This window comes from Zeugodacus cucurbitae, chromosome 2 (assembly GCF_028554725.1).
Source record: "Zeugodacus cucurbitae isolate PBARC_wt_2022May chromosome 2, idZeuCucr1.2, whole genome shotgun sequence".
Classification (NCBI taxonomy): Eukaryota; Metazoa; Arthropoda; class Insecta; order Diptera; family Tephritidae; genus Zeugodacus; species Zeugodacus cucurbitae.
The window spans coordinates 27,028,920-27,042,887 of record NC_071667.1 but is presented as its reverse complement, the minus strand read 5'-3'; the positions used below and the strand labels follow the sequence as shown (position 1 = coordinate 27,042,887).

Below are 13,968 nucleotides of genomic sequence, written 5' to 3'. Positions count from 1 at the left end.
TTGAATTTATACAAATTTCCACAACCATATACATATACATATACATATACAGTAATACAAAACCACCGTTTCCTTTGTAGCACCAGAACGCAACCATTAGGCACACAAAGTTGAGAAACCACCGTGTGGCATGTTGCAAAGCAATATAAATTGCTGCACTCGCAACACAATACGTTCGCATACTCGCCTGAGCTACAGTTAATCTCAATAATCGCTGCCATGGCCACCGTATTCAACTCCCGTGCTCATCCTTCGCACACAACCATAAGCCATGTTTATGTTTAGTCTCTGTTTGTTTGGCATCGACCATCCGTTTGTCGCTGCTCAATTGAGCATAATAACTGTGACATGACAATGGGACAAAACAAATCACATGACAATGAGCAACAGAGCGATCATTCAATCAATTAGTCACACAAACGGCCCACACAATTACATGCGGCAGGACCTGCGATTGGACTTACGACAGCGAGAGCTCTGGCTGTCGGGTGGCAGGGTAACGGACACATATGTAAATAGAGACGACAAATGCGTGGCAAGACAAACGAACACATAGAGGACGCAATTTCATGCAGTTACATATGTAAAAGCGTGCATACGCTATAGCAGATATACATATAAATAATTAACAATGAATTGCCCTGTAGGAAATGCATGAAAAAATAGCTTTACCTTTTTTTCTTTTTCCAACGAATTCGTGCCAAAGAAAAATGTAATTGAAGTTTGTGGACTTCTAAACAATTTTTATTTCACACATTTCCCTCAGTAGCATTCCTTTCGGTACCATAATACATATACATATGCATACATTTCCCTGCGCCATCACACACTTAACAGACAGCAATGAGTCCATCGGTTCGCTTTAATGGCGAAGTGACAAACTTCTGTCTGACAAATTGTTGCTGTGCGCTCGTGTGGGTTCTTATGTGTATGAGGGTGTTCCTTTATACACATAGATGTTTACGTTCCTACGCCACCCCAAATTTGCATATTGGTTCCACCCACTATGCTATGCTATACTAAGTAATTTAGCAAAAAGCCAAAAGCAAATATTTACCAACGCGTGTCAATATTTTTAAAATAACATGACTAAATTAAATCGCATACTGGAAATGATAACAATCTGTGCGAGCAAAATTTTCCATCACAACACAAACATACGTTGGAACATATGTGGGACATGTCGAAGCCAATATAGTGTTTATGTGTGGAATTTCTTACATTTTGATTAATCATTTGATTAGTTATATTTGTATACATATATGGCGAAAATTTTACCAAAAAGGTGAGTTTTTTGGTTAAAATTCTGTCAAAAATTCAAATTTCAATACTTCGTTTATTGTTTTCTGATGAACCAATCACGAGTTATAATGCCCAAGGTAAGACCCTTTTTTCGGACACGTCATGGGAAATGAGTTTTGAGAATTTGTAGATAAAATTTCACAAAGAGTTGAGGATACCCTCTAGACGAGAATGGAGAAGGGGAAGAATAGGGGAGGAAGATACCGTCGCAGTCTATACCGACGGGTCCAAAATGGACTGCGGTATAGGCACGGGAGTTTTTTCCGATGATCTAGACATTTCTCTCCGTTTACCAAACTCGGCTAGTATCTTCTATGCGGAAGTACTAGGCATAGAGAAGGCCTGCGAAGCTCTATTGAAAAACTATGAGAGGATACATAAAGCAACAATATACACGGATAGCCAAGCGGCTCTCCTGGCATTGTCGTCGCCCATGACTAATTCATGAATTGTCCTAAATTGCAAAAAGGCACTGAAGTCGCTAGAAGACAAGCTCATCCTAGACTTGATCTGGGTTCCCGGCCACAGAAACATTTTCGGCAACGTAAAAGCAAACGAGCTGGCAAAGACAGGAGCATATCTGAACGAATCGGAGGCAGAATTAATACCAAGCCCGCTGGGCCCGATCAGAAGAGAACTTAATTTACAATTTCAACAATTAGCAAACAGCAGATGGAAAAATACAACTAAATGCAAAATAACCAAACAGATATGGCCAAAATACGACATGAAGAGAACTAACGAATTATTAAATAAGTCAAGGAACAGTATCTTCAGACTAACTGCTACCATAACAGGGAATTGGCCATTTGGAGAACATGCGTCGAAAATGGGTATGCCCTACAATAACATATGCCGAAGCTGCGAACTAACAAGGAATAAGGAAACAATTTTCCACTTCCTCTGTGAATGCCCAGCCCTATCGCAGATCCGACACAGAACACTAGGAATCCTTGATATACTAAATTTTTTTAATAAAGTTTATTATTGTACATATTTAAAAAAAATCTGAATTCTGAAACTCACCTAACCCCTTATGCAATGAAGACAGGTTATACGGCTTTTTAAAGATTTTAAATTTTTTCTCAGCTGCATTAGTGCAGTTAGTTATCGGGCGTTAAGGTCTATATTAATATCAGAACTAAATCTTAAATATATTTTTCAGGGTGGTTCTTAAAAGTCGTGTTTTAAGTGTTCTAGTAAAATACAGTCTTTGAAGCAAATCATTAACCTACACGGATCTATCATTGTAATATTTAATTGATCTCTAACATGTCAGGACTATGATTATCCTCAAAAAATTGATGTTTAACTTTCGCGACTTCCTTATCGCATATAATAAGTAATCAAATCAAGGAAATATATATCTGGCCATCGATACGTAATATCTGGTGTATTATTTTAATATAGACATATCTTAATGGTTCTTCCAAAGTACCTTCAAATTTGTAAAAATTAAAGTATATACACTTAGGATAACGTATGTCAAATCTTTGTGGGCACAAAACTAATTTCGCATTTGAGATAAGGGTCTTTGCTATGTGTATTTGTTCTTTGGTATTGTACTCATATAAGGGTCAAAGTTCCAAATCAGCATTCAAAATAGTGTTATGAGATATTTCGTGTTCATCAAACTAAAAAAAAAAAAATATTTTGTGAAGAAATAAAACAAAGAAAATTATATGGCATCATAGTTTCATATTCACATTCTTTCAGATAAAATAACTACAGATTACTATCTGGCGGAAAAATATATATTTGCTAACTTTAGGTGCACTTTCAATTCACCTCCGCAGAGAGTGAAAATAACACAAAAATTTATGATTCATGGCAAAGACAACCTCGCCACCTCAGTGACAAATTTAATTTTTTTTTTTATTCTATAAATGCATATTGTCTAGAAGTGTTTGCTTCAGCTCGACGAATATATGGAGGTATTGTATGTATATTGTATCTACATCCAAGTCTCAACATGACTTTTGCTTTTAATTTTCACCTCTATTGTCATGGCCGGTGCCAACTGGTCCCTGAGAGCGAAATATGTGTATTGTCGGTATGGAGAGCGGACAACGAGTATGCTTAGGTGTGACCAACTGAAAGCACGTGGCAGCTTGTAACATTGAAATTGTAAAAGTTGGTTTAATGAAGGCCAAACGTACACAGGTATCGCTAAAAAATGTCCCACTTATGGAAAGCACTAATGAAGCTCAGTTAAAAATCTCTCTGCCATTTGATAGCAAGCAAAAATTTTAAACAACACAATTTTGAAGAATTATTTGTATGTATAAAAAAAAGAAAAACAACTCAGGAAAAATAAATCTTCAATAACGTTCATTTGGTCCTCTCTTTGTCTGCAATTGCCATTTAATTGACAGATTTTTCCACTAGAGCGTAAAATTAATATTTGTAACGGTATGTTTGTTGTTTTTATGTATATGATTGCTGTTTGATTTTTGATAACGGTTGTCCGTTTGGATGTTATCTCTCAAGTGCAGGCCTCCACAAGCTTTAAAGCGGCCCACAGTGGTGCCGCTTCATACAAGCCGCGGCAAAAAATAGAAGGAATCGAGGCTTTGAAATTTGGCACACATCTCTCATATTGCCAAATTAGATGAAAAACAAATTTTTGTTAAAATCCGCCCACAACTACGCCCACCTCCCATATAACATAACCAATAAATATTCAAAAATGATCAGATATTATTAATTATTTATTCAACAAGTAATTTTTTATCATCATCGTCCAATTCTAAAGTTTTATTTTTGGGATTTGTTCTGAAACCATAAATAAAAGGATCCGATGAATCTAAAAAAAAAATTGACAACTGCTAATATCCACAAAAAATACCTCTTTATATGGTGAAAAAATATCACAATTAATTTCCTTAGCACTATTTCGCAATATTTTATATAGATGTTTGGATAACGAAGCATCAAGTATAAGACTAAGAGCTTTCTCTGGAGTAAATTTCATTTGTTAATTTTTTCTATTTTTTTCGCAGCTGATGTTATAATATCAGCTGAAGTGGTGCTGCATAGTTGTTGGATCTTCATTATTTTTGATCGCGAAGAAGAATCTTCAAAACATTTAATTGGACGACCACGCGTTGCTGCATTGGAGCAACATGGATCAGAATATTCCAAGGAATTACGAGATAATGTATAAATGTTTGACAACCAGCTTTCATTTAGATTTAAAAATAATTGTTTGGTACGACTTGACTTTTGCCATTTTTGTTTAAAACGCAGGATAAAAGTTTATTGATAAATTTTTGAAACACTTCTAAATCATTGCTTGATAAATCTGTTGATATGATTTCTAAGAGTAAATTTGCATCATTATTGCTGTCAAACAAACAACGCAGTTGCCGTTGCAGTAGATTAAAATGCTAATTACTCATGAATTGGCAGCTAATTGCAGCTGATTTTTTTCTATCGATTAAGGAGATTTTAAAGTTTATTTTGTGTAAGTGGCTAACCTGCGCGCTCCTGCGCACAGTAGTTATATTCTGTTGAAGTTGTGAAATATATGATTTTTTTAGACCATGAAAAAACATCATATTAAAAAAAATCTTGAAAAAGAAAGTATACATTTGATGATGTAAATCACATCTATAACATTGGTTTTAATAAATAAGAACTTTACAATTGATATTTTATGGTTAACTTTTGAGTTTTAACCTTTGCAATATTTATCACATTTTTCTGAGTAACTTTGCGTTGATACTTTGTTGGACTTTGAAGCTCTCCCAACAAAAAAACATTGAATATATCAAGCCCATGTGTTCGGATAATGTTATTTGATTAGTTCTTAGCTTAAATTGAAAAGATGGTACAAATTTGGAATGATAAAAAAAAATCCGTTTTTTCCGCCTTGGCACCCCTGTGGCCGCGGCCTACCAAAGAATAATAAAGTGAGATTTAAAAATAAATATATTGATGCCGATTAATATTGGAAATCCATTTGTATGTATTTTTTGTCCGCAGCTTAATTTATCTGTGATGACAATAAAAATATTGACAGAACCTCCGAATGCAGATTACTATTCACATATACATATATGTATGTAAGTGTAGGTGTGAGGTACATATGCAGCCGCAGTCATAACAACAAAAATAAAAATTTATTTGTATGTATTTTCATGTATACTCTCTTAGCTACATACCCCGAAAGAAACGCTTGGCTACCAAAGTATTTAAATATATTTAATATTAAAATATTAAAAAATTAGTATAAATCTCACTAAGGTTGGCGATAATAGTTATACATGTTCTACTAAATCTTGAGATTCCATGTATCTATATAGGTTTATTCACTGACTGTTGTGGATTTAATTTAATCCCCAACTACAAACCCATATTAAATGTAGTAAGTAATTCCTAGAGGGATGGCTCAGCACTCCTCCTAATAAAACAGTACCAAATTAATACTACCGATATTTCCTACAGGGTACTCAAGCGCATACATAAATTTATAAACACATACGAAAGTGAATGCGCCAACAGTTGAGGTAGAAATATACGGCAGTAAAGCTGAAAATACCAATCAAGCCAAAATAATTTTGGCGAATTCGCGAAATGCTATAAAAAGACGTAGCGAAATAAAACGTATAACGGTAAAATGCATATGTACTTTGATTTGTTTATGCGAATTCGATAACATTGAAATGGTTTCATGTTACGCAGGAGTGTGGATCGCGTGGTGAGGGTGGGAGTTATACAAAAAATGCATGGTTCATAATACCCGTATAAGCCATGAAATATGAAAAATGGGCTGTACTTAAAAGCTGTGACATAAAATTGGCATTTTAAAGGCTTTGCAGGGAATAAGCTTAAAGTAATTCGTTTAACTCGCCACAAATAAAAAAACAAATTTTGATAATTGTATTTGTGTTGATTTGTCGGAAGATGCATTTGGATTGCCATGTGATGAGGCAAAAACGTAGAGGAAACTTTCGCAAGACTTATAATAAAAAAATCTGGGTTCTCAAAATATTATTCGCTTCGTCAAGATTTGAGGTATTTGATCCATACCTAGAGTTTCTGGGCATCACTGTGGCCATTCTGCATATACTATACATATCTATATATCTGCCCAACTGTGATTCCCATGTGGTGAGATTCACGTTCAGATCCCTGTCGCCTTTCCTTAACATATCGAAATATTTAGAAAATATTGAAAAAATACTCAGGGATGATGCTTAGGCCTCAAAAATGTTAGCTTAACAGTGAAGTACAAATAATATGGCAATATCTGCTCTGAATAAGTTTTAAAGAATCACCCAAAATTGCAGATATACTAATAGATCTTAAGTCTAGTAGGGCCTTGATCGAGTAAAAGCTTCGTATTCTGTTTGCCATTTTATTACATTTAGAAATACTATGTGCCAAAATTCATAGCTAAAAATTTATATAACCAAAATATTATTCCCTCAGTAGCAATTATTCATATGTTGAGGTGCGCTCTTATCTCTATAGATAACATCACTACAGCATTGTGTTATGTCCGACTGTCTTTCTATTATTTCAAATATTTTCAGTGTCGTCCTTATTCACCCTCTTCCTCCTCTTCGATCACCATGTCGACATCCGCTGCAGCAGGCTGATCAGCCGGTTCCATATGCTCTGCCATTTCTTCGCCTTCACCCTCTTCTTCCATCTCTTCCTTTGGAAACTCCTGTGAATCGCAGCCCTTTATCTCAGGCTCTGGGTCAGGTTCGCAACCACTCTTTGATATTGGACGCTCTTCTATGTTTTCCTTATAGTACAAGTCCATATCGGGTCGGAACCAAATACTCTTCACCCAATCCAGATTGAAATCGTATTTCGGACAGACACAATAACGTAATGCACGATGGCATTTCGGACACTTCGCACCGGCACGTCCGGCATGTATAAGCTTCTTCTTCTTCTTCTGGCAGCAATACGGACAGCGATGCGGCTCCTTCTTCTTGGGCGTCTCGCGTGGTGGCTGCTTGCCATAGATGAGATGACCACGCTTCTTGGCACAGAAACAGCAATTGCACTCCTCACCCTCCGGTTGATTGCGACGCGTCAGCATTCGGTCGTAGAACTTCTTGTAGGCCACCTTAATTTTCGCCTCAAAGCCGCGCTGCTCCTCACACGACAAGCCATCGTAGCGTGCATAACTCTCGGCTGTCTTACGTGCGGCGTGCACATAAACACATTCCTCAGAGAAAGACGGACGCCCATCACTCTGACGCAACTCATCATTCGGTTGGTAGTAGAAAGCTTTGAAGCCACGCTTGACAATCGTATAGGCGAGATGCGCTTCGACACGATTCATCAAGCACCGCTTGCCCAGCTCATGGAAGAGATCCTCCTTGCGCAACCGCTTCTTCGGTGTCGTATCGATGCAGTAGCACACCTGATCATAGTGCAGAAAGGCGTACGTGACCACATCGACAGTGGACTTCGCCTTGCATTCGTGTATGCCGCAGATAATCATGATCTGCGCCAGCGTGTTGGCCAGGTCCAAGACATTCTCCAGAAAAATGGAGGAGGCATTCACTTCGCCCAAGCACTTGCATTGTTCCTCTTGGCTAATGATGCCCAAATGTGCGTGGCGCTGGCACTCCCTGTGCGTGCAGGTGCTGCGACAGCTAAAATCGGGCATGGCATGATGGGCCTGCATGTCGTGCTATCGTGCCAGTAGGCGATCTGTGGGTGGTGTGTGCTGGATTTTGTAAGTAGAACTGATTGCTTTTAATATTTTTACAATTTTTTTGTTGCACTTTTCTAATTTTTATTTTAATTAATTTGCTTTCACTTTTGTTTTTGCTTTACATTACGCGTTGCGAGAGCTGTTGTGTGGCAATTATTTCGTCTCTATTCGCGAGTTACTTTGCAGCTTAAAAAACCATACACAGTACTAAAATTTAGAAGACTTTTGCATTATTTAGAAGAATGAAGAAAAAATATTTTATTTTTATGCTTCAATTATAAAATGAAAATTGTGAGTTGTTGAAAATTTTGACATAATTTTCTTTTGAAAATTACCCACTATTTTTGAGTTGCTAAACAAATAAAATTTTCGACAAAAAAAAAATAAAAATTTTACCTCCATAGTGCTGCGAAAAAACTTAAGGAAACCAATATAAAAAATGGGAGAGATTTTAGTTCTTGGGGCGCCAAGATTTGAGTTCACTTGTAGGTAAATTAGCCCAAAATAAACACTTTTTATTATACAAAAAAATTGATATCTCGCTCCGTTTACGAGATATCGAGCGTTGAATTTTGTGTTAACAGCAGCCGATGCGCGCACTTACATATGCGCACTTACAGTGCAGAAAGTAGTTGTACGCGAAAAAACTTTCCATTTCCCTCTCTTTGATAACTCCCGGTGTTGGCTCGACCAGGGTTATTTTTTTGAAGCGCGGCGAAAGCCGCCAGTGCAGAAAGTAGTTGTACGCGAAAAAAATTGTCAATCAATCACATAACACCTGCATCAATGCATATGTAACTGTGCGCATCGGCTGCTGTTAACACAAACTTCAACGCTCGATATCTCGTAAACGGAGCGAGATATCAATTTTTTTTTTTAATAAAAAGTGTTTATTTTGGGCTAATTTACCTAAAAAGGAACTCAAATCTTGGCGCCCCAGAAACTAAAATCGTGCCAAAAAATGAAACAATATTGATGTACGCTTCTTAAAGGTACCTTTGAGGGCTGTTGAAAAACAATATTTTAAATTCCCTGGGCTCTGTTGAACCTGGTTTTTATAAATTTCCAACCCCAGCTATTAGAAAATTGCATATTCACATATTTCTTATAAAATATATATTGGATATATATGCATATGTCATTCGATATGGCCTGCTTCGTACAATAACTTGTTTAACAAGTAAGGAAAGGATAAGTTCGGGTGCAACCGAACATTTTATACTCTTGCAATTTATTTAGAGATTGACCTATATTTTCCGTGAAAAATTACCCTTAGGCACTGAGTTCTTCATGTTTGATATCAGGGGCCTTGAAAAGTCATGGTCCGTCTCAAATACAGTATTTGTGTAAAGTTTTATTTCGCTATCTTTATCGGTTCCTTATGTATACATTATAAAGTGAAAGAATCAGAAGGATTTAAAATTGAGTTATATGAGAAGTAGGCGTGTCATCAGGGTGCCAAGAAAATATTATATACCGATTTTCATTCCAATCTGTCGAGTAGGTCCTGAGATATGGTTTTTGACCCATAAGTGGGCGACGCCACGCTTGCACAGACGGACGGACTGACATCCGGATTTCAAATCCACTCTTCACCCTGATCACTTTGGTATATATAACCCTATATCTAACTCTTTTATTTCTTAGTGACACAAACATCCGTTATGTGAACAAAACTATGATACTCTGTGCAACATGTTGCGAGAGTATAAAAATTCTAATAGGTCGATAGGGAAGAGATTTGTTTGCTCAACTTGCACTCATAGAGCGGTACACTAGGGCACTCTTACATATGAATGAAAAGTTGTGCTATATGAAAATTTTTGACTGATTCAGAATTTTTTAGATTTGATTCTTATAGTTGACAGTTTAAACTTCAATTTAAGCCTAATTACAGACTTCTTGGACGTCAGCATAATTCTCTAAACGTGATCAAAAAAGGCCAAAAACAGGGTTTTTTGAGTTCATTTTGCTCAAAACCTCGACGTGATGGGCACTTTTGGAGCTCATATTCGTGTTCAGCGATGAAAATCCCATAAGAATATCATTGTCTGATCTTTGATTCAGAGAAAAAGTTACTTTTTGTCGACCAATGTAATCAAATAATATAAATAAATTTTCGAAACTTAATTAAATTAATCAGAAAAATTCTATAAATTCCGATATGTTTTTTTTAATGGACAAAGTTCGGTATATAATTAGGTTGTAATCTATTGTATTCACAGAAAATATTCACAAATAAGATCTTTGATGAGTGATAGTCCAGATTAACATACGAAAATAAAAAATATATTTTGTTTTTCTTATTAGAAATAAATAAATTAACCAGCTTGAGAGAGGCCGATCTCTCAAATGCTTATTGTTTAAGCTAATTGAGTTTACTGAGTCAATTTACATATTAATTCCCACAACTAATTTGCCAGTTTGAACATGATCTTATTCAGCACGTCTTAAGTGTTATTAAGGGCAAGGCAAACTATGTCGAGTGCTATTTTCAACAACAAATATCTTACAATTAATTCTTTTAAGATGTTAATAGGTACAATTTGTAAAACTATATCTCAGCTTTTATAAAAAATTATAATTTTCTTTGGATATATTGGATATAATTATTTAATTAACAATTTCTTCATATGTATAGTTTCTAATAGAATTTAGTTAAACTCAACTCTATATAAACACAAATATGTATAATATTTTAATACTTTCTTTGCTAAATGCAAAACGAATTAATAATTAATTAAGGCAGTTTTTGGAACATCAGGAATGTATCATAAATTATGCCAGATTATTTTTAGTTCCACCCACATCACCTGGTAATTAAAAAGACCTGGCGATCCACTAAAAAAGCAAAGCGCGACGCAAACTTGCAAATTCACTGTCAAGTTCATATGCAAATGTTTTCATAATTCATAGCTAAGCTCTAAGTGTCCACTTATCTAAGTGAATGTAAGCTACGGCTATAACAGCTCACACTGTCATGACACAGACACCTGCTCTTAAGCACATACTTGTCATGGAACTCAAGCATTAAGTGCAACAGCAAAGCAACAACAAAAACGAGATACTTGTGTTGGCAGAGCACATGTGGCTTGTTAGCGGCAAAATTGTCGAACATTTGACTTCTGCGTTGTGCATTAGTGAGTCACTTTCATATAGCGGTAGTTGTTAGGCTTCGCATGCTAATATGGACGCGGTCTTATGTCCTCATTTTTACGTTTGTACCCATGTATTTTGAATAGGGGACACCGAGAATTTTTTCGCTAAAATTTTTATAATTTAGGAGTGGGAATAATAGGTTTTCTCTCTGGCAAATTATTATAGTCCAATATGGTGTCTTCCAGACCATATTTTCTCTCTGAGAATCTAAAACATTATAAGAAAACATCTCTTAAAAGAGGCTTGAACTTGAAAATGTAAGTTAAAAACCAAAAATCTTATCTCTGAAAAAGGTTCTAGTAGAATTCTGGATCTTTGGCATTTAAATACTCAAACAGTAAAAACAGTGCAAAAAATTTCCAGAGTATTGCTATTGACTTATAGATTTTACTTACATTTCCATAAAGATCACAGCTCAATTATCGTACTTGTTCATAATATATTCTTATTCATTAATCGTTTTTAATTTTGACATAATGAAAACAAATACGAAGATCATTTTTTAAATATGATGAAATCAAGAAAATGTTCACACTTAGTAATATTTCTTTACTAAGCGCTAGACATCGCGTGCACTGCCATAAATATGCAACACGCTGAACGAGCCACAACCACAAACCATTTGCAAGCCTTTAGGCCATGCGTATCATGAATGGACTTTTCCGCAGACGTCAGCAATCCACCATTTACACACTTGAGCTAAATATGTGCACACTCATGCGCGCGTGTATGTGTGTACGTCTATTTATAAATTCTCACTTTTAGAAGTCATTTTGCGGACGCTTTCCAAAAACTCATTGCAGCACTTCAACTCTGTGGCGTCGATTAGACGCAACTGCAAAGCGTCACTCATACGCCATTGCGTACGGTGTCGGTTAGAGTCCGACCAGTTAATCGGCCTTGGTATCGGCAACGGCTAGTATCGGCCACAAAATTCAGCATCGGCATCGGCCATATTTGGCCGATTCTTTGCACTGGTTTCGAATGCCATTCCATGTTTCAATTTTTACTTTTTTAACTATTTTAAAGTTTAAAATATTAGTTCATGTGACGTACCCTGTAATGAACTTTTTCCATGCATTGTTCTAATTATTCCGCTGTAAAAAGATGTCTGAATTTTCAATTGAGTTTGCGCTTTAATTCGTTGTTGAGCTTTTTTGAAGATTTTGGTAAGTAACAGATTTTAGTTTTGTTTGAAAGTATTATAAAATAGGTTTTTGTATAGGAGAAATGGTGCGACCAAAAACTTGCCAAAAGACAATTTCCTTAGGAAATTCCACTAAAAACAACAGACGACGGCAAATATAAAAAAACATTTACAAATTGTGCATCGTGACCATTGGGTACTGTATGAAAACGAACAAACGAGTTTTATCGCGTCCAATAAGAAACAAAAGGAAGATGAGCTAAGTTGCAGCTACATTCAGGAAACAATACCAAATCTGTTGAGAAAAAAACATGAATCGTTTTACCCAGATGACCATCCTATAGCGGAGCGAATTGATAAGTCAATTATGGACCTGATCATTGTCGACATACTGCCCTATAATATGGTGGAAGGCAGCGCTTTTAGAAGATTAAATATAGCCGATCCAAAAAACGTAAGCAGCTATCGTTTAAAAAGCGAAAAGTTTTTTCTTACAACATTAATGCCACAGACATATGACAAAGTCAAAGAAAAAGTAGTTCAGCTTGTTGCATCAGCCAAATGGCTAAGCTTCACGACAGATATGTATATGGAGTAATTCTACAAAGACGTGTTCTTTGTTAAGTTTCCCAGCTCACATTGTTCAAGGGCCACGTAGGCTAAAAGTTATTTTAGCAGCTAGCGTATTAGATAAAGATCATACAGCAGAAAATATAATAGCTGGATTAAAAAGTATACTCGAAGAATATAATATTACAACGAAAATCCATATTGCTGTTTCTGACAATGCAGCAAACATGAAAGCTGCAATGAGATTAGGAAAAGTTAAGTGGTTAGGATGCGGCGCACATACGTTACAACTGGTGATTCAAGATAGTATTTTAAAAATGGCGAACATTAATGAATTAAATCAGAAATGTCGTAAAATTGTGGGGCATGTCAAAAGAACTGAACAGGCTTGTCGATATTTAAAACAGTTTCAGGACACAATTGGTTTGCCAAACCATACCTTAATCCTGGACATTGTTTGCAGCTGGAACAGTACATATAAGATGTTAAATCGTCTATATGAACAGAAAGCTGCCATTAACCTATACATTGCCAAGCGAGGTTTGGTAGACTTTCTAACAGCAAACGAATGGGATACCGTTTGCAATGTAATTTCAATTCTAAAGCCTTTATAGCTGTCCTATGACTCTACAAGTGCCTCTGTAATAATTCCGTTAATTACAATGTTGCAAAAAAAAGCTAGATCATTCTGATGATAATGAGGCAGAAATTTCAATGCTAAATTTATATTTATGTTCTACTAAATAAGAAAATTACTAATAAGTTAATATGTTTTTGAATAAATATTGATTTTGTGAGTTATTTGTTTACTAAATGCATGTGCTTATGAATTAATATTCAGGTATTTTTTATGGAATTGGAATCGGTCGGTCGGACACTAGTCTCGGTGAAACAAGTAAGCAAACAAATGCTTAGACCCGTTCGTGGAAAATAACAGCTAGCAAGTTATGCTTAAGCAAACAGACAAACAGCTAACAAATAAACTTGCGACTTATAACTGTTTATAAAGACTCTTTTTGTTTGCTGTACATTTCCTCTTGTTGTTGTTGTAGACGCATATTTTCCTGATTGTTTTTTTGCTGTTTCCGTTTATGGTTTGTTCATA

General features: G+C 35.8%; 2 protein-coding genes across 2 annotated transcripts in view; both read right to left on the bottom strand.

Annotated features, from left to right (window-relative positions):
- LOC105213665 (IDLSRF-like peptide) overlaps positions 1 to 13,968 on the bottom strand; it is a 111,125-nt gene that overhangs the window by 60,274 nt on the left and 36,883 nt on the right. The gene's annotated exons all lie outside the window — the stretch shown is intronic.
- Positions 6,651 to 8,302, bottom strand: LOC105213664 (uncharacterized). The gene has a single exon (XM_011186643.3). It carries the CDS (start codon positions 7,955 to 7,957, stop codon positions 6,851 to 6,853), a length of 1,107 nt encoding a protein of 368 aa, XP_011184945.1. The 5' UTR covers positions 7,958 to 8,302; the 3' UTR covers positions 6,651 to 6,850.